Source organism: Chanodichthys erythropterus, chromosome 12 (assembly GCF_024489055.1).
Source record: "Chanodichthys erythropterus isolate Z2021 chromosome 12, ASM2448905v1, whole genome shotgun sequence".
Classification (NCBI taxonomy): Eukaryota; Metazoa; Chordata; class Actinopteri; order Cypriniformes; family Xenocyprididae; genus Chanodichthys; species Chanodichthys erythropterus.
In genome coordinates, this window is record NC_090232.1 from 45439687 (window position 1) to 45467139 (window position 27453).

Sequence of the window (27453 nt, forward strand, 5' to 3'; positions counted from 1 at the left end):
TGGAATATTTTCATCAAAAACCTTAATTTCTTTTCGACTGAAGAAAGAAAGACATGAACATCTTGGATGACATGGGGGTGAGTAAATTATCAGGAAAATTTAATTTGAAAGTGAAATAATCCTTTAAATCGACCAAAAGCTATTCTTTTAGTAGATGCATCATTTACAAACTGAGGCTCTGCAGGACATCCTGTGAAGCACATCAACCGTTTTCCCCTCCAGATGGCGCTACAATCCAGTCTGCTGTCATTGAGCGGGTCAGTCTGTCTGTGTGCCAGTGAAACACTCGGGTCATCATTAAATCTCCCTAAACTCTCAGACTCAGACTATTAAAAGGTCTCTGTGAGTTGCCAAATACTTTCTTTTAGGCTAGTGGAGCACGTATTCTTTCTCTGTTTTGCTTTTGGTGATTTCACCACAACAGTTTAACAATCTTCATCTCATGGAAGGGTCTGAAGTTCAGAGGTAATGCCAATATCTTTAACTCATCATTTCTACCAGGATTTGGTAGTTTGGCAGTGTCCGCTGATCTTGACCCGTCTTTGAACCGGTCTGAATGGAGGGGAAAGGCTTTTCCCTTATCCAAAAACACACACACACACACATGCAATGACCCCACAAATGCTATTAATACACCTGTCTGGTGACTGCATTGAGTGCTGGGACAGATATGGAAAATGACAGTAGAACGATGGGGCTGTGAGCCTTAATTGTTCGGATTTTATGTATAAAAGGCTTGAGGTTAAGTGCTGTTTTCCTGTGTTTGTTTGCACACGTGTCGGTCATTGTCTTGTTTTTCCTGAGCTAAACACACCTATAAAGCAATCAAACTCATAGACATCTCATGAGCTCATGAGTGATGATGATGATGCTGTCTAAGTACTAATGGAAAATGAACCTAAAGTGACTGTAGTGTGCTGTACAGGTGAGTATGTGTGTCTTCTGGTGTTTGGGGCTTGTGGAGTAATACAGCGATGGAATCAAAGAATCTCGAACGGCTTCTGAGCCTGTGAGTGTGTGTGTGTGTGAGCGAGTGTGTGCGTCTCTGTGTGAGTTTGTGTGCGTGTATTTTCTGGTGGGGCAAATAAAGGGGTGTGGTTAACATTTCAAGACAAGGAGAGGGACAGTGTGATTGACAGGTGATGTCACAAAGACGCAGTATAAAAGTTGAATGTGGAGCAAAATTGATAATCTGAGTTTATTTGGGGAGATTTCCAAACCCACAACCAGTCACACACTCTTCAGAGAGGACGCTGATATCGGTAAGGAGCTTGACTGGACTTTCTAATGCTTTGTCCAAAGGTTAAGATGCAAATGACTGCATATGCTATTATTCTAATACATAAAATGCTTTAAAAAGCAACGCAATTAAGTCTACTAGTTCTGCATTGATATTTAAAATAATACTATTACTTTTACTTATTTTTTTCTAGTGGAATTTGATTGAGAAGGGTAAACTATAATTTAAAAAGTGAAAATTAAAAGCTTAATTCTTGTAGGTTTTAAGAAGAATTCATTGGGACAAGGTAAAATAGTCAAATAAATGTTAAAATTGAGTGTTACAGAATTTGTTGAGAAAGTGAAAACTAGTAAATTCATTTACAAAGATAAAATGATGTAAACAAAAATTATATTTCACTGCAGAATTTTTTTTTACAAAGGGAAACCCCCTGAAATCGAATTAAAAAGTATATAATTTGTTTGATAAGGCTAAATTAAAAAGATTTAAAATTTAAATTGTAGTTTTTAAGCACAATTCATTGGTTAAAATTAAACTTAATTAAAGTTTAATGTAAAATTATAGTTTATTATATGCTGAGAAAGTGAAAACTAGTAAAAAAAATAATAAAGTAAAAATTAAGTAAAATTAAATTTTACAAAAAGGATGAAAGGATAAACATGCACATGAAAGTCCTAATTGAATTTAAAAATATTTAGTTTGAGAAGGGTAAATTTAAGTTAAACTTAAAAGTTAAATTGTAGTTTTTAAGCAGAATGAGACTTAAACTTAAAATGAAAAAGATAAAACAACTTAATAGTTTGTGACAGAATTTGTTGGGAAAGTAAAAACTAGTAAAAAACAAAAAAACAAAACCAATTAAACTTGAAAGTAAAAGTTAAGTAAAAAAATTATTTTCCAAAGGGAAAACATGCACAAAAAAAGTCCAAATTGAATTTAAAAGTGCAGCGTTTGCTTGAGAAATAAAGAAATAAAGTAGTAAAAAAGCTGATTTATTAGCCTATAAATTGATGATGGGATCTACGGAGCGTTTCGTTTAACTGTGAGTCCTCAAGGTCACCGGAGTGCTCCGGATCACCGGAGCCTGACCCTGGAAAAACACTTGAGAGCAGTTTAGTGAACATCACTGCAGGCGTTCAGCTGTACATTAACAATGACACTACATTCATCAATGCAAACAATTAGCCAAGCAAAATGCAGACAAACTGCATGAGTGTAAATGAACCTGTTTGAAGAGGCGAATGTCCAGCAGACATGAGTTCTTCTGAGGTCACTTACAGTATCATCTAAAAAGCTCCCTGTAAGTGTCTCATGTTTAGTGCGTGCAAACAAAAGTCATTAAACAATGTGCCTTTAGATGAAAGCGATGATGCTCATCTGACTGCCACATTAAATATGTGCTCAATTCCTAACACCTGAAATGTTGACTTCAGCACTTCGGATTGTTATTTTAAGACAGGTGTGTGTTTTTCTGGCTTGTACAGACGATGGCCGATCATGAGCTGGTTCTGAAGTGCTGGGGAGCCGTGGAGGCCGACTACACGGGTCACGGAGGAGAGGTTCTGACCCGGTCAGTTCCCGACTCGATGAGACAGAGCTGAACGTCATCTGCCCAGGTCTGCTAATGTTTTCTTTCTCTTCAGTTTGTTTAAGGAGTATCCGGACACGCAGAAGCTCTTCCCGAAGTTTGTGGGCATCGCTCAGTCTGATCTGGCGGGAAACGCGGCGGTGGCGGCTCACGGCGCGACCGTGCTGAAGAAGCTGGGCGAGCTGCTGAAGGCCAAAGGGGATCACGCTGCCATTCTTAAACCGCTGGCCAACACGCACGCCAAAACACACAAGATCGCCCTCAACAACTTCAGGGTATCGCAGGACACTTTCACCGACGATCTTCGTTTTTGGGCTCTGTTCCAAAACCTACTGCGCTTGCTCACTGCAGACAGCATCTTAGTGCAACTAGTACTTTATTAATATATAAATAATACTAATATTTATTAGAGATGCACCAATATATTGGCCAATAATCGGTATTGGCCGATAAAAGCAAATTTTCACACTATCGGCCGATAAAAACAGCCGATAGTCAGTGCCGATATATCAAAAGAGGGAAAATGCACTGAATTTGTGCTTTGTTTAAAGAAAAACGCTAAGAAACCAGTTTGATGTTCAATATTAATAGTAATTATATGAATTAATAACATTCAGAAAGTAAAGAAATATTAATTTATTCTTTAGAATTTAGTTAATGTGTGTAAATATTAATTTTAGTATGTGTTTGTTTATACTTTGAAACTAGAGGATGAAATGGAGAAAATAAAGTTTTTATTTGCATTTCTTTCAGAATATAATAATTAAAAATATAATGATTAATTATTAATTCTAATGAAATTATTCATTTAAAAGAAGGTTTAAAAGGCAGAACCCCCAAACTATCGGTATTGCTATCAGCAGATATCACTCTGAATAAAATTGGCTATCGGTGGAGAAATTTAGTATCGGTGCATCTCTAATATGTATTATTGATAAATAGATAATTTATATTAAATGTAAATAATAAATATATGTAATAAAAATGAATAATTAATAAATATATTTTAAATATCTGTTAAAATGAAATGAAGTAGAAAAAAAGACTTAAGATAAATTGTGATAAATTATTTATAATTATATAAAATAAAAATATATTTTATAACTTTTTTTATTATATATACATATACATATATATAAGTCTTTTTTGGGTAATATACTTTTGGTAAAACATTAATAAAATTATATTTTTGGAGCAGAATATTTGGAGCACTATATTAAATATATATATATATATATATATATATATATATATATATATATATATATATATATATATATATATATATAGATAGATAGTGGCTGGCTGAACTATTATAAGGAATATTTAGTATTAGTGCATCTCTTATATTTAGTATATCTAGATATATTAAATACAAATAATAAAATATATGTAATAAAAATGAATAATAAATAAATATAATATTTAAAATATTGTCAATGACATGAAGTAGAAAGAAAAAAGACTTAGGACCAATTATGATCAATTATTTATAATTATATATAAAATAAAAATGTTATATATTTTAAGTTATATATTAAGTCTTTTTTGGGTAATATACATTTGGTAAAATGTACACATTTTGTTGCAAAGCAATTAAACAAAAAATGAAATAAAATATATCATATTTTATATCATGATATAAATGATATGATGAAACCTATAAACTAGCAAACTATAACCTAACCATAAGTATATACTATTATAAGGATAAGTGACTGACTTTGAATGCTGTTCATTAATTCTATGTAAATAATAGTACTTGAATTCAAATGTCAGATCTCGCCAATGACGTTAGCAAGTTAATATCATGATACTATAAATACACAACAGCACAATCAGTGCTGGACACAGTCCACGATGCATGTGGAGGAACTCGTTTTGAAGTCCTTCTGACTTCATTTGCAGCTTTTGTATTCTTAAGCACACACACATGCCCTCGTAAACAGTTTGTCGTGAGAGGAAACGCCAACCGTGTCCTCTCTGTGTCTGTCTGCAGCTGATCACGGAGGTCCTGGTGAAGGTGATGGCGGAGAAGGCCGGTCTCGACGCCGCCGGTCAGAGCGCGCTGAGGAAAGTGATGGACGTCGTCATTGGCGACATCGACGGCTACTATAAGGAGGTCGGATTCGCCGGTTAAAGGATCTCAAGAAAACTGGGGTCTAGAAGAAGCGCTTGGCTTGTTGTTGCCGTTAGTGAATAGTAGTTACTGTGCAGCTAATCAGATTAAAAACTATCCACAGAGAACAAATCATGTTTAAAACCAGAATACACACGCAACCGTGTTTGTTATTGTATGCAAATGTGCTTTGGAATGAACAGAGCCAATCACGTCGAGTTTAGAACGTCACCTGATCTGATGATGTCATCATAACAGTGATTTTGGATGTGTTAGGGTCTCAGGAGGAGCGTCTAAACTTCATGTGAATTGCAAGTGATAGCACATTAAAATATCTTTAATTTGGGAAATGATCAATGAAAATGAAATTGATGCTTCTCTTATTTTGTTTCTCTGCACCTGCTTCGTCTTCATTATAACCTGCATTATAAGATTATGCTTTTGTAATGCAACACTTATTAATAAACATGCTTTTATCTGCTGAAAAACTGATTTGTGTCTTTGTCATTCATGCATTAAAAAAAACCTATTTTTGAATTATTATAGCTGCCATATGATTGAGGTTGGGCTGTTTCATGGTTAATAAGCATCACAAGGATTTTGTGTTTATGGTGCGTTTGACAGGTGCTTTATTCTAATCTGGTGTGTAAATCACATGGTAAAGTCATTCGGCCTTATCTGCGTGTGGAATGTGATTTATTTATGACTTTGTGACCCCTATGTTTTGTTAAGAGCATTTGCTAAATCTCAGCCTTTTGTTTTTATGTCTTTCTAAGTAATTTTTATCCCCAGAAAACTGCGGGTCAATCTGTAGCCGTGCTCCAAATCACATGCTCACGGACACACAGTTTTCCATTCCTCCCAAATCTCATTCAGGACGTTTGTGGACGTGACTGCAGCCACAGAGCTTTCCTGTGCAGCGATTTCCATTCCCATTTACTTTACCCTTAAGCCAAGAGATGTGTAATGAGCATGTGTGAAGTTCTCCCGGCGGGTTTGACTCGTTGTCACACCAGACGTGACAACAGTCACTCTCAAAATCTCTTCAGCCTGTCTCCCTCTCTGATTTCTTTAGTTGTTTCTGGCGAAACATAGCCGAGGACAAAGAGTTCAGCGAGTTCAGAGAGCTGACCTCATGTCCGAGAGATCCATGTGAAATCACACACATAAATATGACATGACTGACATATAAAGTACATCAGTTTGAGCTCTAATATCTCAGTTATATAGCAATGAGATCGAATGGAGACATTTGCAGAAGTTTCTTGCTTCTTAGATGATTCTCATAGAAAAAGAGCTCAGTAGTCTCCTGTGTGTCTCCTCCAGAGCAGGGGTGCAGGGACCCCCAGGGGCCGCAGGGGGTCTGAGGAAATTAATAATAATAAAAAACAAGTTTATAATAGTAATAATGGGGGCAGTTGTGACCTAATGGTTTGAGAGTCGGACTTGTAATCCTAAAGGCCTGTACACACCGGGACGAATATCGTGACTAAACAAAGAGCACCAATGTGAGTGTGCACACTGACGCAAAAAACGGCAGCTGTAAAAGCGTATTTAAAAAAAAATAATAAAAAAAAAACCTCAGGTTCGTTATTTTGGTTTGACATGCTGCGTTAAAAACTGGAGCTGGAGCTGCTGGAGTTACGGTAAAACACGACTTGGTGGCGCTCCAGCACAAAACGGTCTTGCCTAGCACACACTGATACCAAAACGACGAAGAGGAAGTAAGTAGATGACAAAGACCCCTACAAACTATCTGTAACGTAGTTTGTAGATACGGGAAGGAGGAGGCGGGAACCAGCGAAAGTTCAACAAAACTTTAATATATAAAATAAACAAATACAAAACGAAAGTAATGCCGGCAGACCCTCGCGGACGTCTGCTGCCCACACAAACATAATAAAACATAAAATAAAGTCCAGGCCTGGTCCTCTCTCATCCTTCACGGTCGTCGCTCCTCCTTTTATGCTTCCGGAGCTCCTCCGTGAGAGACACGAGGCCGGTGCGCCTCGCAGGTGGAGCTCGTTATCTCTCGCGTCACCGGCCTTGCGCAGTTCCCTCACGGCTCTCGCCCGCCCTGCTCGCTACACTATCCCTGCGTCTCAAAGAGCTCCCTAGCTTCCCAGGTCGTGTATAAGTATACCATGTAAATGAATGTGTCTTCTTTAACTTTATTAATATCATAAATGTTTATTTAAGCACAAGCACCATATACTGTCAGGGAGTGAATTTGCACGTTCACTCTGCGTATCGCCAGTGAACATCGCTTGGGTATTAACACAAAAAACATCTCAAAAAACGCTTGCGATAAGCGTGTGCGATATTCGTGTGCGATATTCGTCCTGGTGTGTACAGGCCTTAATGCTGGGTGCACACCACACGACAATCGGGCTGATTTGGGCCGATTTCTCCCCTTCCGACAGTCCAGTCAAGTCAAGTCAAGTCAGCTTTATTTATATAGTGCTCTTTACAATGTAGATTGTGTCAAAGCAGCTTTACATTGATAACTGGTACATTATTTTGGCTGCACAGCAGCTCTTAAAGAATAGTGTCAATGCAGGCAGATCAAAGCACTGTTGAATATCAAATGTCAAGTGTCCCCGACTAAGCAAGCCAAAGGCGACAGTGTCAAGGAACCCAAACTTCAACAGGTGACATCAGGTGGCAAACAAGAGGCAAATAGGTGATTATCTTGATGGTTCTGCAGATTATCTTATCAGATTTTCCTGTGGTGTGAGGTGTGTTAAGAGTGACTGAATCTGCTCAGAAGGTTGCGGGTTCGAGTCTCAGTACCAGAAGGAAATGTAGGTGGGGGAGTGAATGAACAGCGCTCTCTTCCACTCTTCCTGGGCGGCACAGCAAAAACGGCTGCCCACTGCTCCAGGTGTGTGTTCACTGCTGTGTTTGTGTGTGTGTTCAATACTCTCTGCTGTGTGTGTGCACTTGGATTGGTGAAATGCAGAGCACAAATTCAGAGTATGGGACACCACATTTGGCTACATGTCACATCACTTTCAAATAACAATAAATATAGCTGCAAGCATCAGTTAAGAGGCCAAGCACAAAGAAAGCATGATAAGTCATGCCAGCTTGGCTGGGAGCATCAGAACAACTGCAGCAATAAGTAATTAAAGACATATTACGATGATTTTAGGCAAAATAGCTGAATAATCATAAAGTCACTAGTAAAATGATTTAATGATTTCTCTTTTTTGACAAACAGGTGGTGCTGTGACCAAACTGATGTGGTATGGTCAGAGTGCAGTGACAATGACACTCGCAAAGTTTGGTGTCAGTGTGTCAAAGCATTGCAAGGATACAGCCTCAGAGTCATTTTGGCATCGTGCCTCAACTTTGTTGATGCGGTGTACGAAAGCAGTTTCGTCTATTGATACGAAATACGAAACCGATTTTTACTGGCATGGTCTGAAGATGATCTGACTTAAATTTGGTAAATATCAGACAAACGGTTTAGGAAGAGTTTGAAAAAGTAGGTTTTCAAAGAAAATAAAAATGGCGGACAGGAAGTTCGACCGACTATAGCAAAATTGGTATCTGTATTCTCAGCATGACCCAACAAATCTATTAAGATCAATTAAGTTATTAATCTATTAAAATTCATTGCAACAGGCAAAACTAATCAAAAGCTATTAACATCTTTTAAAATGTATTATAATTTTTGACCACAAGGTGGTGCTGCCAGAACTTTTTGAGTAACTTCAGGGCATGGTGCCGAAGACACACACCAATGCCAATGCGATCATAAAATATAACATTTTACGACAAAACTCAAAATGGCTAATGCCCAAAATAGCCGATATGAGAAAATTCAGCAAGCTGCACTGAATCTAAAGAGACCTGTTTTGTGATATTCAGAAAAAACGTTCAGAGGTTAAGCAAAAATGTCATATCTCCTGACCACTAGATGGCACTGTGTCGAAACAAACCAAGTTTGGTCAGAATACTCTAAAGCATTGCAGAGATATAGCTTCACATCCATTTTGACATGCTCGTCATCGAATTCGTTCGCATGTTATTCGAGAACGTTTTTATGGCGCTTCGGTGCTAGGCCCCTAATAATAAAGATTAAAATAAATAAATACATTTTTTATAAAGATACATTAAAATAAATAATTAGAATTAGAATAAAATATGAATTCGATTTTAAAATAAAATTGATTAAAACAAATAAAACTAAATAGACTAAAATAAAAACATCACATTTTGTAGCTCTATACTCATACCGTGTGTCTATAATTGACAACTGTGTTTATTTCTCAATAGAAATTAAGAGAATTTGAGACAAAGCTGATACTTTAGTATAATTCCCCTGAGCAATAAAAGAGCTACTTGTGAGCATGAAGACTTTTCTCTGAGTAGTTTGAGCCTGAGCTCTAGAAGCGCCTGTTGGTTTGATGCGTCTCTCCTCCTCAATACCAGCATTGTTCTGCGGGTCTGTTGAAAAGGGGCATCTGGTTTCTAGGACTTTTTGAATGTGTGTGTGTGTGTGTGTGTGATTTGTAAGGAAGCTCAGTGTCATCCTGTATTATCTGCTGTGAGAGGAAGAGGCAGGGCAGGAAATCGGAGGTATCCTGAGCTCTCCTGAGAGGCTATATACACACACGCTATTGACATCAAATTCAAGCTCACAAATAACTTGTGATTTTATAATGGCTGCATATGATATTGATACCTGAAGCCAATCAATTCTTGTTTGTCTCAAAAAACAAAGAAATACTGAAAATAAAAGGCTGAGCGAGATTTTTTTTGATTATACAAAACTCACTATCATAATGGTAGAGCGTTTCTAGGTGGTTGCTGTGTTCTGAATGTTTTTATTTTAGCATTTGTGGGATGTGAGGTGTTTTATGTGGTTGCTAAGGTGTTGCTATAGTGTTCTAGCTGGTTGCCAGGACAGTGCTATGAAGTTGCCAGATGCTCTGAGTGTTTTACAATATATCATGACTTTAACCTGTTGTTATTCCATTGCTATATGGTTGCTACAGCGTTGCTATGCTGTTGCTAAAGTGTTCAAGGTGGTTGCCATGACAGTGCTGTGCAGTTATCAGCTTTTTTTAAAATTGTTTTTAGTATGCTCCTGTCATTGCTAGAGTTTTCTGGGTGGTTGCTTGGTGTTTTGAGTGGTTTAACTTTCAACATGTTGCTATATGGTTGCTAGGGTGTTGCTAAAGTGTTCTATGTGGTTAATATGACAATGCTAAGAATGAGTGTCAAGTTTCTGCAGCATTTCAGCATTTTACAATATATGACGAGTTTGACCTGTTATGCTGTTGCTTTGTGGTTGCTAGGATGTTGCTATGCAGTTTCTAGGTGTTCTAAGTGTTTTTAACATGCTCCTATGTCAGTGCTAGAGTTCTGTGGGTGGTTGCTAGGTGTTTTGAGTGGTTTAACTTTTAACATGTTGCTAAGGTGTTGCTATGCTGTTGCTGAAGTGTTCTAGGTGGTTGCAAGGACAGTGCTTTGCAGTTGCCAAGCACTGTTTCAGTATAGAGCATTTTACAATAAGTCACGACTTTAACCTGTTATGCCATTTCTTTATGGTTGCTAGGGCGTTGCTATGCAGTTTCTAGGTGTTCTAAGTGTTTTTATCATGCTCCTATGTCAGTGCTAGAGTTCTCTGGGTGGTTGCTAGGTGTTTTGAGTGTTTTTACTTTTAACAGTTGCTATGTGGTTGCTAGGGCGTTGCTATGCTGTTGCTAGAGCGTTCTAGATGGTTACCAGGACAATGCTCGGAGTGTCAAGTCAATTTTATTTGTATAGAGATTTTTACAAAACACAACTTTAACCTGTTTCTAGAGTTTTCTGATGGTTTCTAAGGTGTTTTGGTTGTATATTGCAACTTGTATATATTGTTTCAAATCATCTTTACCCAAAATAACACAGATTTCTTCCCCAAGACACATGATATAAGCCATCATTTATGTCTATAGCACAAAAAAAGTTACACTCTAAAGTTTAACACTCAGCATTAAGGGTTGGTTTGGATCACTAACTATGAGCAATACCAATAGTGATGCTTGATTTAGCAAACACCCACTTTACCTGGCCATAAATAAAGGTAGGAATGTGTGTGAAAGTGGTACGTGCGGGCAGAAACGCATCCACTGCCGTCCTGCTCTGCCAATCTCTCAGCATGTGAACACACACACACAATCTGCATTATTCAGTAACAGAATGTTGAGTGGGACAAAGGCAGGTCTCTGGAGAGACAGCTGCACTGTAGATGTGTTTGTGAAGGACTCTAATGGACGCCAACAGAGCAGATCATAGAACAATATCACACAAACCTACTGAGACTGAATTAAAGTACTGTCTCAATGCTTTGTGTGTGTGTGTGTGTGTGTGCGACCTCATAAGTATAGCAGACCAATAATTTGGGACAATACTTGACTAATAATGCCTTTTATATAAGAAAGAATATGTCTTTCTGGAAAGAAAACCAAAACCTGACAATTGCTCTTGGACTAGAAAGGTTGTAGATTCAAGCCCAATTAAAAGAACAATTAAATGAAAGTGCGATGGCCTCTTCCTAACTGTCGAAGCACTATCGTGTGTCTGTGGGGTAAGAGGATATCTGGACCGTAACCCTGTGCATGAAGTGGTCAGTGAAGGGATGTCAAATGAGGTCAGTCACGAGGGACCGAACGGAAAGGTTGAGAGAGAGACGGTGGCACAGGTAAGATGCCAGAAAGCCTTTTTGTCATTTCTTCGCAAAGAACGTCCATTATTCAGGACTCAGGTTACTGATAGGATTGGTTTGCAACAGGTGAGGTTGTCATGGAAACACAAAAGAGGAAAAGAGTTGGGGGAAACACAGAGCATTTGGGATGAGGTTACTGTAGTGCAGCAAACGGCCCTTATTCAGAGTAGACCAGAGGTATTATAGGTAAATGAAACCATTAAAAAATATAATTTTGTTACTGTCACCCCCCTTTTTGAGCATACATGTGAAAATGCACAATCCAAATTTAAAAGGTTGTAATTCATGAATGCTTTGGATTATAGACCTAAGGTTGGTCTCTTTTTTAAATTGCTTAAGTGTAAAAAATGCACTGGACTAAACATGTTTGATACAAAATATATATTTTACTAAAATAATTTTACTCTAAATTTTTACTCTATTTTATCAAAGCCATAATGTCTAATCAAGTTGTGTTCCAAATTTGAAGTTGATAACACAAAAATTAAAGTTCCCATGAGATTTTGTTTAGGTGTAATACCAAAAGTAACCATCGGGTGAAACCGACAATCCATTGAATACTTTTAGATGTGTGACAAATTAATACATTTCTGTCACAACATCACTTCTATCACAAAACAGTCACCAAATATGGAACCATGAGTCTCTGAGCTTTCCAACAATGTGTGACTTGTCAAGAATTGAACTATTTAAATAATTTAAAAAAAATGAATAATATGAAACATGACACTGCCCACTAGAGGGAGGAGCCAGCTAAAAGGATTTAAAGTACTGTTTCCATGGTAAGGCAATGTCTGATTTCAAAATGGTTTTCACAGGATGAATTTTGCGTGTTTAAGCTTTCGATTGATACCTCATTTATGATGATTACAAAATATGTGATAGGAAAAAAAGGCAATTAAAAAACAGAGCACCAAGGGGTTAAATATTGTCTCGCGCTTATACTTCAATAAGTGTCAGACATCACTGCCATTGTCAGAGCGCGATCAGACCTCACTAACCGAGTGCTGAACGCAGTTGGACATAGTGGTGTTTTAGAGGTAAAAAAAATATATAAACAATCATCATTTGTGTTCTGCTGAAGAAACAAAGTCACCTACATCTTTGATGCCCTGGGGGTAAGCAGATGAACATCAAATTTTCATTTTTGGGTTAACTATCCCTTTAATTGAAATAAAAAAAAAACTAAAAAAAAAAAAAACTTTAAACTTATTTTATTTCAGCATAACTTCCAAAGAAGCATTTCTCATTTTCATTCAGTTTAACTTGATATACTAGAATACCTAAATCTAAAATAAACAAAAACTAATAACTAATAAAAATGACAAAAACACACAACAAAACTACTAAAAGTATGGAAAATATAATATGAAATATAAACTAATTCAAATCAATAATAAAAATCTATAATAGCATCTCAATTTACTACCAGTCACACCTAGTCAAAAGTTTGAACTCATCTACTTTCCTTCTTATTCCATCTACTTTTTCTTTATTTTTACAAGTATAGCCAAACTTACTAGTACTGTGTAAGTATATGTGACATACAGTACGGAAAAAAGTATCAAACTTAAATAGCCCATTAAAACAGTAGTCATTTGGTTAAAAATTCAAATATTTTATTCATAAATATTGTAGAGGGGTAATTATTTAGGAGAGACCCATTAGCTACCCAATGGCTCCCCCTGCTGGTTTGGAGGTTTTACTAATTCAGTAAAAGAGTGAATACGAGAGACAGCCAGTCATAATAACACACGGCAGACAATAAAGTCCGATTTCTTACACCCACCTGAACTATTCTGCAATCCCGTGAGATTATCTGCAACTTGTCTTTCCCTGGTGGAAATTCAAAGTAATGAACCGATTCTTAATGTTGTTCTTAAAGTAACTAATTCGTCTTATTGGTGGTCAGTCGTCTTCGAGGTCAGAGGTCACAGAGCAGCGGGTCAGTGAGGACAGATAGAGGGCGGTGGTTGCTATGGGCGACATTCCCGCTGACACCTTCAGAATGTTGAGGATCCGCACAGCTGCTGCGTTCACGCCATCTGCCGTCTGACAGAGAGAGAGTGACGTGTTGATGAGTGAGTGTGTATATGTGAGTGTGTGTGTGTGTGTGTGTGTGAGAGTGTGTGCGTTTACCCTGTGCTCAGCGCAGAGGACGGGACACTGATGTGAAGCAGCCAGTTTTCTCACGCTGACCATTCGCTCCTGTGTGTGAGAGCCACAGCGAGCTGCAAACAAACACACACAAAAAACTTACTGACCACAAACAGAAAATTAACGCTTTCATTCAGCAAGGATGTGTTCAATCGATCAAAAGTGACAGTAAAGACATTTATAATGTTACAAAAGATTTTATATTTCAAATAAATGCTGCTCTTTTGAACTTTCTATTCATCAAAGAATCCTGAGATAAAAATGCATCACGGTTTCCACCAAAATATGAAGCAGCACAACTGTTTTCAACATTGATAATAATCAGAAATGTTTATTAATCATCAAATCAGCATATTAGAGTGATTTCTGAAGGATCATGTGACACAGAAGACTGGAGTAATAATGCTGAAAATTCAACTTTTGACCTTCAGAAAATGTTAATTTATCTTGAGGCCAAATGCCATATTTATTTACTATTTTATGTTATCATTCTGCTACATTGTTACCAAAATGGGACATATCTGAAAACAATTTAAAATTTACAGCAGCGCCATTTTGATTTTATCGGTAATTAAAGCGAGGCCGTGAGGGATAGACATCTCTTCAGTGGGTTGTGCAGTTACTTAAAGGGTTAGTTCACCCAAAAATGATAATGTCATTTACTCACCCTTATGTCGTTCTACACCCGTAAGACCTTCGTTCATCTTCGGAACACAAATGAAGATATTTTTGATGAAATCCGATGGCTCAGTGAGGCCTCTATTGAGAGCAATGCCATTGAAAATCTGATAAAGGTACTAAAAACATATTTAAATCAGTTCATGTGAGTACAGTGGTTCTATCTTAATATTATAAAGCGATGAGAATACTTTGTGCCCCAAAAAACAACAACAAAATAACGACTTTTCAACAATATCTTGTGATGGTCAATTTTAAAACACTGCTTTGGAGCGTTACGAATCGAATCAGTGATTCGAATCTCCTATCAAACGGCTAAACTGCTGAAATCATGTGACTTTGGCGCTCTGAACCACTGATTTGATTCGTAAAGCTCCGAAGCAGTGTTTTGAAATTGACCATCACAAGATATTGTTGAAAAGTCGTTATTTTGTTTTTTGGTGCACAAAAAGTATCCTTGTTTCTTTATAATATTAGGGTAGAACCACTGAACTCACATGAACTGATTTAAATATGTTTTTAGTACCTTTATGAGATTTTCAATGGCAGTGCTGTCTATGAAGGCCTCGCTGAGCCATCGGATTTCATCAAAAATATCTTAATTTGTGTTCTGAAGATGAACGAAGGTCTTACGGGTGTGGAACGACATGAGGGTGAGTAATTAATGACAATTTTGGGTAAACTAACCCTTTATTTACGTTAAAAATGTTGGTTTGATATAAACATTAACAGCCAATCAGAATCCATCATGCTTTAACGACTGCAGCGCACGCTTTTAAAAGAGATTGTTATTGTCCGTTGGTGCGGACGCTATTATAACGATCGTTTCACTCACCATCAGTGACCAGGAAACACACCTTCCCCAGGAAACAGTCTGAGTGCAGATGACTGAGAGAGCTCTCGGCTGACTGAAGACTACAGAGAGAGAGAGAATGAGAGTCTGTCCACTCACAGACAGATCAGATCAGATCAGACAGAGAGAGCAGCGTACCTGCGCTCGGACAGCAGATTGATTATGAACACGATCAAATCAATGCGCGGACGAGTTTTCTTGTTCTCGACGGGCAGAGGGAGTTTTCTGGCCAGCCGCCTGAAAGACATCAGGAACATTTACACTCACTTATGTATGGTAAAAACTCAACACAATCTTAGATTATAATTAGAATTCCATATACCATCCATTTAAGCAGAAATTGCTATTATTAATATATTAATAACATTTAATAACAATAATATATTAATAACAATTGTTTTGAATGTGTGTGTGTATTATATATATATATATATATATATATATTATATATATATATATATATATATATATATATATATATTATATATATATATATATATATATATACACACACACATTATATATATTTCTCAATTTTAATTGAGTCTCAATTTTATGAACCGATATCGATTCTTAAATCCCAAGAATCAATTAGTCTGTTTTCAGTTGATGAATGAGCAGAATATGTAGCGACTCCCATCCAATAAATCACAATAATCTTTGTGCTTTGTTACTTTTGATATGAAGCAAAATCTCAGATTTCAAATGCCGTCCATCTTACTATGAGATTCAAAAAATAAATACCGTTTTGGCGCTGCTTAATGTGGCGTGACAGATCACTTTAGCGCCTCAGTTAAAGAGAAGCATGTGATCATCCTCTCCTCCGCTTTAATACCAGTTACAGCGCAAAATAAACTTGAATAAACATCTGAAGGTGTGTTAAAAGACACAGTACAACTTACTGAAATCCTTATCATGTCTCGTGTAATCGTCAATAAAACAGCTTGTAAACAATGACACGTAACGTCACATTTACCTCAGAAAAACATATTCAGTGACCATAAACTCATTAGTCAGCTAGAAAATTGAACTCTATAAAGCAACATTCTGATAAATATAGCTATGCACCGTTACATATTCATATTTTTTAATGTTCTTCAGTATTTAATGCATGTTTGAATAAATCAGTTATGACAGCCATGATTTAAATGTTTATATTTCAAAAAAAGGAATTGGAGTAGAAATATGATTATGTAATTCTAAACTTTATTTATAATAAAAACATAATTACGTGTAATTTAAGTGTTTTATATAAAAATAAGTTAATTTAACCTTCAATATTATTATAGTAGTACCAGCTGACTCCCATGAGTAGTTTACAGCATTAGTCGAGAGATTTTTCCTCTAGAAAATTTGCCATGTACTGTAACTGAAATACTACATCCAAAATAATCGAAACGAATCATAATCGAATCGAAAGCATGTGAATAGTAATGTAATCGAATTGTGAAAATTGTGTCAATACCCAGCCCTAATAATATATATATATATATATATATATATATAGCCTCCTAGGATTCAGGAATAGACTTCTGTCCTCTGTAGTGGACATTATATTTTAGTGATTTTCTCTGACATTATACGGTTTTAACTCTGGACATCCTGTAAAGAGCAGATTCAGGGCTTTGCAGAGAAACCAAATTTGTATAGGTTTCGCCATGAAAACAACTCAGTGGTCTTTAAATATGACTGAAAATCAAAATTAGCACTCTTATGAAAATATATGATAATATTTTGTAATTATCATTTTATCAGGCATTATAGGAGACACAACAAGTGAACAGTGAAATAAATTATATATCAATATCCCTATTAACTATTAGATATTATTATGAAAATGTTGCCAATTATTACTCCCATTATTACACTTCTTTTTTCATTGCATGCTGCTCCAAGACAACATTAATATGCAAATTAGATACAGTGTATAGATGCATTGAATTGAATGGGAAAACCCATGTATTTTACCCACATATTGCATAAAGTAAAATGGTATATCAATTCATTCAATTATATGAAGACTTCAGATGTAAAAGCCTCCAAGTGCCATCTGAAATTTTCTTCTAAAATGAGCATTTTTATCAAGCTCGTATGTTTATGTTCAGTTAATTCACTTAAATGGCAATGAAAATTACCTATTAATTGCCATTAAAGTGAAATTACTAAACCTAAACATACGAGCTTGATAAAAATGCTAATTTTAGAAGAAAATTTCAGATGGCACTTGGAGGCTTTTGTATCTAAAGTCCTCAAATCTTTAGATATTTGGCACTCACACGTTGACGTTGAACTCTTTCTCACATTGCACTATGACGTCGGCTAGTTTGGACTGAAGCTCCTCTTCATTTTCAACCAACTATCAAAAGAGACGATAAATATTAAAGTAAACTATTAAAATGAAACAACATCATCACTGACATCATCTGACGCGCGTTACTCACGAGGACAGTGGCGGTGTTCAGCTCGGGGACTTTACTGTACGGTGTCAGGAGCGACATGATGAGGTATATCAAAGACGCATTAAATTTTGTTTGTTTGTTTATCGATAAAACAGCGAAAACTCCTGATTCGCGCGCAGCTTCCTCCTCGCGCTTATTTTCAAAGTTCACGCGCTTGACGTCACATAGACGCGACTCATCATAGTGCGCGCGATGCTGCCCTCGCGCGTACAGAAATTACCTCACATTTACGAATAAGAAATTATATTATTAATATCCATTAATAAAGTGTTTAAAATACTTCATAGCTTTAATTTTTTTCCATAGGAATATTTTTTTTTTTTTAAAAAAAGCAATCACATACATACGCATAAATATACTAAATCTGAAACTAGCTTCCTCTTATCAGATACTGTAAAATGTGTCAATCTGTACGTTAACTGATTTAATCCTCAAGTTTAATATGGTTGGTGCAACCTAATGTATTCAGGTTGATTCAGTGATGTTAAACAGCATTTCTGACTGTATAAAAATTTATAAAACTGTATTAAATTTAGATGTAACCACATTTTTAGGGTAACATTTTTAAGTGTAGTGGTCTTTATAATACTTTTAACACTTTTGTTGCATTGCACAAACTTATTTCATGCAAATCTACTATTAACATTGATATTTATTTCAACAGAAGCAGAAAATCAGTTCGAACGACTTTCAAGATGAAAACCCAGAAACACGTAAACAATGAAAGCAACAGATTTATTATTTCATAGCACAATGACAAGGCAAGATGAAGTTTCAAGACAACGTCTCAACACCGCAAAACCAAAGAGTGATAAAAAGGGGAAAAGAGAAACTCAGAAAACATCCTGGTACCATGAGAAACTGTAAGCCGAGCTATAAAACGTGTGCGGTTATGTGTGAAAAGATGGTTTGGTTTATGTGAGGGGGTTAACAGCTCAGTCCAGCTCTGAGTTTATATCCATGTCAAATGAAATCAGAGAGAAAAAAATAATATCCACATCAAAAATCAATAATTTCAGTCATTTAAGGACCTTTAATTATTAAAAAAAAAGGAAAAAATTAACAGAGAAACCAGTTTAAAATGATGAAAAGAGAAAACTTCAGTGGTAGTTTTATATTCCTGCAGGCATTTCCTTCAGCCACCTGCCCTTATCTTCCAAGATAAAAAAATAAGCTACTTCTAAACGCACTCTTTCCCCTCTATACTTTCATCAAATGTTCTTTTGGTTTGCTGACTAGTTTGGAGCAACTAGATCAAGGTGTGTAACTCTTGCTGTCGGAGGCGTTGTTTGTATCTCAAATAATGATGCTGGTCTCACACACACACTCTCTCTCTCTCTCACACACACATCTGCGACTGGCTTCCTCTCTGTAGCCGCCGAGCTTCTACTGATGTATAAGTAACCGGATGAGACGGCCATTCAGTTATTGACAGATCAGTGTAGGCTGCGACTGCCGGCTGCGAACGCGACAGGGATCGGTAGCTACAGCATGTAAAGTATCTGATTCTCGTCTTCTAGATCTCTCCGGACTCTCTCTCTTCAGAGCTGGAGCGCTGGTCTCTCTCCAGCGACACGGATCTCTCCCGCTCTCTCATCTGGCTCATGTCTGGGGAGGCGGGGGATCGCTCTCTCTCCACCACGTCTCTCCGTCCGTTGTCCCGCCATCTCTCGTCTGCGGCGTTCTCCCGCCATCTCTCCTGAGGCAGAGGCTGTTCCTGATCTCTGGTGTGCGAAGACCTGGAGGAATTAGCCAGAACGAGCAACGGACTGAGTGCGACAGAGGAAAGATGGGAATGCACTATTATTAAATGCTACTTTTTGTTGGTAATGTTTACAACACATATATCACAATCATTTAATATAAAAACAAATGAAAACATTAAAATGGAACTTCAAATCATTTAAAATAATAAAAATTTTAAATATACATTTAGAATTTAAATTATTTAATACTTTTAACACATATCAATTAATTTTTTTTTTTTTTTAATGTTTACATTCCACAAATAAATTTCACAAAACTAATTTCAGTTATTTAAAATAGGTAATACAGTAATTTATGGTTAAGGTCATTTTAAATATATATTTAGAATTTAAATTACTTAATTTTTCATTATTTTAAATACAATTTAAAATATAAATGAATACATTTAAATAATTTCAATGTCCAATTTAAAGTACTTAATTTTTAAAAAATATTTCATATTAAAATTCCAAATAAATAAATAATTTAAAAAGTAATTTCAAATTATTTAAAAGTTTTCAATTTAAATTCCAAACATAAATCACTTAAATTTACAAACAAGTTGAAATTATTTCATATTATTTGAATTACAAACATAAATTAAAAAATTTAAAATTAATTTCAAAACTACTTTATTAAAAATTATTATTAAATTTAAACACAATTCCAAATTAATACATTTAAATAGTATAATTTAAAAAAAATAACAATTTAAGTTTCCAATATAACTTGAAAAATAATTTAAATATCATACTTAAATGTGAAATATAAATACTTTAAAAGTAAATTCGAATTATTGAAAATAGTTCAAAACTTATTTTAAATTAAACTAATAACTTAATTCAAATTCTATTTATAACGGACTTAATTTAAAAATAAGTTGAAATTATTATTTTTTTAACTTATTTAATTTTCCTAAAATTTAAATAAATTTAATTTCAAATATTAATTATTTAATAATTTATAAATTATTTCAAATGCTTAATTTTAAATTCATCTGGCGCTAAAATGTAAATCAGTATTTAACACAGCACATGTATTTGTTTTAACTGAACATTGCTATCTTGTCATAACGCTGTTGTTTACACTGATTTTTTACCTCATTACCACACACAACTGCCCTTCACTATGGTACAATCACTGTAAATCATGCCTCACTGCTCGAATGTAACAGTTAAAGGAAGAGGTTCCTCCACAAAAGATGTCAGATGCAGGTCAGGTCAAACTGAAGTCGATCTGGTACCTCTTCCTTTTGCTCCTGTGCGAGTGGGAGCGAGAGCGATGGCGGTCTTTGTGTCTGTGTTTCCTCTCCCTCTCTCGTTCCCGCTCTCCATCCTCACGGTGCCGACGAGAGCGATGGGAGGAAGAGCTTCCTCCTTCCCTGAAAACCAGAGAGAAAGATGCATAAACAGGAGATTTCCTTGCTTCAGCAATACATATGTTACGAGAAATAAAGACGATCCTCACCGATAACGCTCACCGCTCCTGGATCTGGACCTAAAAAGATAGGAATAAAGAGATCTTCATGATGAAACACTTAATTATATTTGATAGCTTCTCCGATTTAAAGATAGATCAATTTGATTCATTAATGTGAGTCAGTTCTTTCAAAGTTCAGTGAATTAGTTCAAAACACTGATTGCAGGCTTAATTACAAACGTACCTCCTGCGGTCTCTCTCTCTGTCCCTCTCACGCTCCCGCTCTCTCTCCCGCTCCCTCTCACGCTCACGCTCTCGCTCTCTCTCCAGCTCCCACTCTCTGGCTCGCTCCTCTTCTCTGTCGCGCTCCTCTCTTCTCTTCGTGCGCATGCGCTCCTGTTTCTCCGTCACAGCTTTCTGAAAACCAGAGCAGTTCATCTATGAGACGCTGAACGACACCAGGCTGATTGAGCTCCGTGTGCTGCCATCTTACCCGCAGTTTATCCAGTTTCTCACGGATTTCGATGAAACCTAGATGTAGTTTCCCTCCAAAGTGGTCGGCGAGGCGGCGGTCGTTGTCGTGGAGGCCGAGGTAAGCGGAGCAAACCTCACACACTCGCAGTTTCTGCTGCTGGAAGCTGGAGGCGGGCATAGAGTTGCGGTATATGTCCTAAACACAAACACGCTGTTCATATGAGCATAATTAACTGTAATAACGCCATTACAAACATGAACACTTTTCATTTGTGATCTGAATCAGTTCTAGAGCTAGAACTGAGGACTACAATGACATTTCCACCTTTGACCCACACTGACCTCTGCCTCTTTCTTCAGAGTGCGCGTCTTCTCCACCTTCTCCAGCACCTGTTGAGCCTCATCCACGTTCCCCTCGCCGCCCAGCTGCTCCGCACGCGCCAGCAGCTTCCCGATCTCCTCGTTCAGCTCGTGCACACGCTCCGCCTGCAAAACACACCCGTCAAGAAGCCTTAAAGGTAGAGTAGTAAAAATAGGCAGGTTAATACTAAGGGTCGGAGAGGGTGGCAAATTATCGTGAAAAACAAAATTGTGAAAAAAAAAAAACAAACAAAAAAAACTTTCTGTTATGAACGAATGAATGAATCTGTTACATCTCGCAATTCTGACTTGTTTTCAGAATTCCAAGTTTACGTCTCGCAATTCAGATTATTATCTTCAGAATTCCGAGTTTACGTCTCACAATTCAGATTATTATCTTCAGAATTCTGAGTTTACGTCTTGCAATTCAGATTATTATTTTCAGAATTCTGAGTTTACGTCTCGCAATTCAGATTATTATTTTCAGAATTCCGAGTTTACATCTCGCAATTCAGATTATTACTTTCAGAATTCCGAGTTTACGTCTCGCAATTCAGATTTTTATTTTCAGAATTACGAGTTTACGCCTCGCAATTCAGATTATTATCTTCAGAATTCCGAGTTTACGTCTCGCAATTCAGATTTTTATTTTCAGGATTCCAAATTTACATCCCGCAATTCGTACTTCTGTTTTTAGAATTCCTAGTTTACGTCTCGCAATTCAGATTTTATTTTTCAGAATTCCAAGTTTATATCTCGCAATTTGTACTTCTGTTTTAAAAATTCCGAGTTTAAGTCTTACAATTCTGACTTGTTTTCAGAATTCCGAGTTTACGTCTCGCAATTCCGATTTTTATTTTCAGAATTCCGAGTTAACATCTCACAATTCAGATTTTATTTTTCAGAATTCCAAGTTTATATCTCGCAATTTGTACTTCTGTTTTAAAAATTCCGAGTTTAAGTCTTACAATTCTGACTTGTTTTCAGAATTCCGAGTTTACGTCTCGCAATTCAGATTTTTATTTTCAGAATTCCGAGTTAACATCTCACAATTCGGACTTCTATATTCAGAATTCCAAGTTTACATCTAACAATTTGGACTTCTGTTTTCAGAATTCCAAGTTTACATCTCGCAATTCTGATTTTTATTTTCAGAATTCTAAGTCTACATCTTGCTATTCAGACTTTTTCTCGGAATTCTGAGTTTATAGAAGAACTGTGAAACAAACTCAGAATTCTGAGAAAAAAGTCAGAATTAACTCATGTCAGAATTCTGAGTCAGAATTTTGCAATTACCCTTTTTATTCAGTGGTGGAAACAAGCTTCCGTAACACATGGTCCCTTTAAAAAACCCAGATTGAGTTTTTCTGTTTCTAAGTATTTCCTATTGAAACAGGAAGTTGGAACGAGACACATTGAAGGGCTCATCCTCTTTTTTTTCTTCATTAAATGCCTATTTATATCAGAGCTGGGGAGCATGATTCACTACTTTCTAGTCTGTGTACAAAAAGCAGGTGTGTGAAACTTCAATATGAAAATGATCTGAAAGTGAAATGTCATATTGCCGAGAAGCGTTCAGGGATTCCCCACCGCTGCTGTGAGATCACATGGTCAGCTCTTTACCTTGGCAGCCACCTCAGCACTGATCTCCTCCTGCGTTTCGGCCAGTCGTTTCTTGGCCAGTTCGGTTCTTCGGTCACAGTCTGCGATGAAGGACTGCAGGTGCTCTGCAGCCTGAGGAGACGCGCCACAATCAGCCATTATGAGCAGTTTGCACACATACAGCATAATGTAGATGAATATAAAGGGTTCATACTCACGTCCAGCTCAAAGAAATACTCCTGCTGTTTAGATGCGATCTCATAATCTGCTCTCAAAGCCAGGTCATGAATTTTCACACACTCGCCCAGATCCATGCGCTGCACAAACACAAAGCAGGATGTCATAATGTAACTGTGGTGAAGCATAAACGAAGTGCTGCAGTTATCAAAAACGTTTTAGATGAGTAAAGTCATAACCACCGAAGCAATTATTGAGACACTTACAGTTCCAGACAGTATGTCATGTGGACACGACTCCAGCAGATGACTCTTACACACCCGCTCATCCGTGAACTTGATCCTCTGTCGCATCGTGTCGCCTGTGGGCAAATTATGAGCATCAAAAATCCTCAAATCGGGACTCAAGTCACATGTCATGTCAAACAAATAATGAGAGAGGAAATAAACAATCGTGCCACAAATCAAATCACCATTCCAAAATCATAATTTGATAAACACCAAATAAATAATTATATATAATCATGTCAACCATATCACGTTAATCATGAATTGCCTCAAATCATGGGCAAACGAATCATCATAAGCACAATTCTTGTTAAATTACATCCATGAATTTGACGGCTATAAAATCATTCCAGACTAATCCTAAGATTCATGACTTGTATTAAAGGATTAGTTTACTTTCAAATGAAAATTAGCCCAAGCTTTATTCACTCTCAAGCCATCCCAGGTGTATATGACTTTCTTCTTTCTGATGAACACAATCGGAGAAATATGAATAAATATCCTGACACATCCGAGCTTTATAATGGCAGTGAACGGGACCAACGAGTAGGAGCTGAAGAAAGTGTCTCCATCCACATCCATCATCATAAACATACTCCACACGGGTCTGGGGGTTAATAAAGTCCTTCTGAAGCGAAGCGATGCATTTGAGTAAAAAAAAAAACAAAAAACAAACATATTTAACATGTTATGAAATAAAATATCTAGCTTCCACCAGACCGCCTTCCCTATTCAACTTACGAAGAAAGTGTACAAAAGTCCTTATTAACCCCCAGACCCGTGTGGAGTACGTTTATGATGGATGGATGTGGACGGAGACACTTTCTTCAGCTCATACTCATTGGTCCCGTTCACTGCCATTATAAAGCTCGGATGCGTCAGGATATTTATTAATATTTCTCTGATTGTGTTCATCAGAAGGAAGAAAGTCATATATGCACCTAGGATGGCTTGAGGGCGAGTAAATCTTGGGCTAATTTTCATTTGAAAGTGAACTAATCCTTTAAAACAAGCCAACAAAATCATATGAACCATGACAATAATGGTTAACAACCAAAGGAAAAAAAGAGAATAACAGTCATGACAACGAATTCATGAAAATGTTTCAACCCAATCATGATTTCCCTCAATTCATGATTCTCATCACGGCAAATGAATCATAACAATCATGATTATCATGATAAATATCATGTATATCAAATACTTACAGACAAAATCATAAGATACATGATTTTTAATCAAATCAAGTCAACGACATGAGAAACAATAATGGTGTTTGCCAAATCATGGCCATCAAAAAGCAGAATAACATGGAAATAATCAATAAGACGTGATCCCCGTCAATCAAACCAATGAATTCAATGACATCAAATTATTTAAGCAAATCACGAGAACCATGAATCAAATGAAATCGTGACTCTTAAACACACATCAAATTTGAGTATAAATCAACGAGTTTGAAGGAACGAATCACAGACTGAATCAAGTAAGTTAACGTTAACGTTATATGGTTTAGTTTCGATTTGACGAGAATGAAAGAAACACTCACCATCTCTGCTGGTTCCCATGAGCTGGTCCAGCATGGCTCTCATCTGCGCCTGGGCCGACATCTTCAGCGGTTCACCTCTCAGTCTCTACACGCGTGTAATGGACCTGCTTTAACAGTAAACAAGTGCTGTTTCTCTAACCTGTTAAACTAACTCCTCATACAGCAGGCCTCAAAGCCACCGGCCGCCGAAAACAAGACGAAGCAACACTTTCTACCAACACCAGGTTCACTTCTGTGCTTAAAGTCTCTCAGATTCTTCAGTTTATAGTTGAGATCTCGCTGAAATCTGGCAGATCATAAATCAGTGAGTTTGAACAGTCTCGTGCGTTAGCAGCAGCGGCTAACTCTTCCCCAACGCCCCTGAATCCGCCTTATAAGCGCTTATTTATCAGTCCTAGCGCTGCTTTATCAGCCCGCAGATCAATATTTTGTGTAATGATCCATATTCGCAAAGTTTTGACAGTGTTTATTTGTTGTTGGTTTATTGTTTTATTTCTTTTTTTCCCTGTCGGAATGAGACTTCCGATCCGCGCGCGCGCAGCTCCTGCTTGGTTACGCGGCCTCGAGGAAGTGCCGCAGAGCTCGCGCGCTGATTGGCTGACGGGCAGGTGACATCATAACGGTCGCGCGGCCGAGCGAGTGTAGTTCGGGCCATTTTGATGTCATCAGAGCATGTGGAGCCACGTGGTTTTTTTTGGGGATTAAAAAACTCATGTTGAACGTTAACTGTGTCGTTTTAAATGTAAATATTTCATACATAACAACAAATTAAGAACAAAAACATAATGTACCACGAATGTCCGAAAAAATACAATAGTTTTTGAACCATACTATAGGAAAGTAACGTTACTTGAATTCATTTATTGTGGTATTTCTGTAGTTACTGTGATAATATAACAACTATAGTAATATAAACAAATTACTTTACCCAATACTGTACTAAGTCTTCTACACAACTATACGGTATATTATACTACAGTTTACTGAAGTAAAAACTAAAGTATACTACAGTATTTATTACAGTTTATCAGTTCACTAGTTAATACTACAGTATGCTGTAGTACTCATTAATAAAGTGTTGTAAAAAATATAATATATATAGTTTACTACAGTATTTACTATAAATTACTATAGTATATTTTTTTAATTAAGAGTTTTTTACTATCTTACTGAACACACACACACACACACACACACACACACACACACACACACACACATATATATATATATATATATATATATATATATATATATATATATATATGACTACTCCAGAATTATTGGCACCCTTGTTTAATGTGAGAAAATGTGACTTTAGGTACCGATAGCCTCGTGGGCAGCACCAACATATAACGCCATTGCGCTTCGGGCGACCTGAGTTCGAGTCCAGCTTGAGGACCTTTCCTGATCCCACCCCCTCCTCTCTCTCTCCCACTTCACTTCCTGTCTGCTTACTGTTCTATCATAATAAAGGCAAAAATGCCAAAAATAAATCTTAAAAAAAAAGAGAAAGAGATATACATTGTTTATTCTTTTGATCACGTTGGCCACAATTATTGCAGCCTCCTTTTGCCAAGATAACAGCTCTGACTCTTCTTCTATAATGCCTGATGAGTTTGGAGAACACCTGACAAGAGATCAGACACCATTCCTCCATTCAGAATCTCTCCAGATCATTCAGATTCCCAGCTCCATGTTGGTGCTTCTTCTCTTCAGTTCACTCCACTCATTTTCTTTAGGGTTCAGGTCAGGGGACTGGGATGGCCATGACAGAAGCTTCATTTTGTGCTCAGTGACACATTTTTGAATTTCTAGCAGAAGTGGTCAGGTTTTGATTTTTTATCTGTTGGCATTAGAACAGAATCCATGATACCATGTATCTGAACAAGAGGTCCAGGACCTCCAGCAGAAAAATAGGCCCACACCATTAAAGATCCAGCAGTATATTTAACCGTGGGCATGGGGTACTTTTTATCCATGTGTGCACCAAACCCATCTGGTGGGTTTGCTGCCAAAAAGCT

The 27453-nt window shown here is 36.8% G+C and overlaps 3 protein-coding genes across 4 annotated transcripts; 1 reads left to right on the forward strand and 2 right to left on the reverse strand.

Moving 5' to 3' along the window:
• Window positions 1-1107: 1107 nt before the first annotated feature.
• On the forward strand, window positions 1108-5439 carry mb (myoglobin). Its single transcript, XM_067404714.1, has 4 exons — window positions 1108-1262; window positions 2725-2810; window positions 2884-3103; window positions 4828-5439. The coding sequence occupies exons 2-4, from the start codon at window positions 2728-2730 to the stop codon at window positions 4966-4968; spliced, it is 444 nt and encodes a 147-aa protein (XP_067260815.1). The 5' UTR covers window positions 1108-1262; window positions 2725-2727; the 3' UTR covers window positions 4969-5439.
• Window positions 5440-13026: 7587 nt separating this feature from the next.
• Window positions 13027-18089, reverse strand: pane1 (proliferation associated nuclear element). The gene is made up of 6 exons (XM_067404694.1): window positions 17798-18089; window positions 17633-17712; window positions 15495-15593; window positions 15339-15418; window positions 13808-13899; window positions 13027-13720 (listed from the first exon to the last, which is right to left on the reverse strand). Exons 1-6 carry the CDS (start codon window positions 17852-17854, stop codon window positions 13577-13579), a joined length of 552 nt encoding a protein of 183 aa, XP_067260795.1. The 5' UTR covers window positions 17855-18089; the 3' UTR covers window positions 13027-13576.
• A 442-nt stretch (window positions 18090-18531) lies between these two features.
• zgc:158803 (LUC7 domain-containing protein) lies at window positions 18532-25982 on the reverse strand. 2 transcript variants are annotated; one of them, XM_067402961.1, is made up of 10 exons: window positions 25430-25982; window positions 23860-23954; window positions 23635-23733; window positions 23438-23548; window positions 21797-21940; window positions 21474-21650; window positions 21225-21397; window positions 21029-21058; window positions 20805-20942; window positions 18532-19554 (listed from the first exon to the last, which is right to left on the reverse strand). In XM_067402961.1, exons 1-10 carry the CDS (start codon window positions 25488-25490, stop codon window positions 19332-19334), a joined length of 1251 nt encoding a protein of 416 aa, XP_067259062.1. In that variant the 5' UTR covers window positions 25491-25982; the 3' UTR covers window positions 18532-19331. The 2 variants fall into 2 exon arrangements, with proteins under 2 accessions (XP_067259062.1, XP_067259061.1); XM_067402960.1 differs by having other exon boundaries at window positions 18532-19584.
• Between the last annotated feature and the right edge of the window lie 1471 nt (window positions 25983-27453).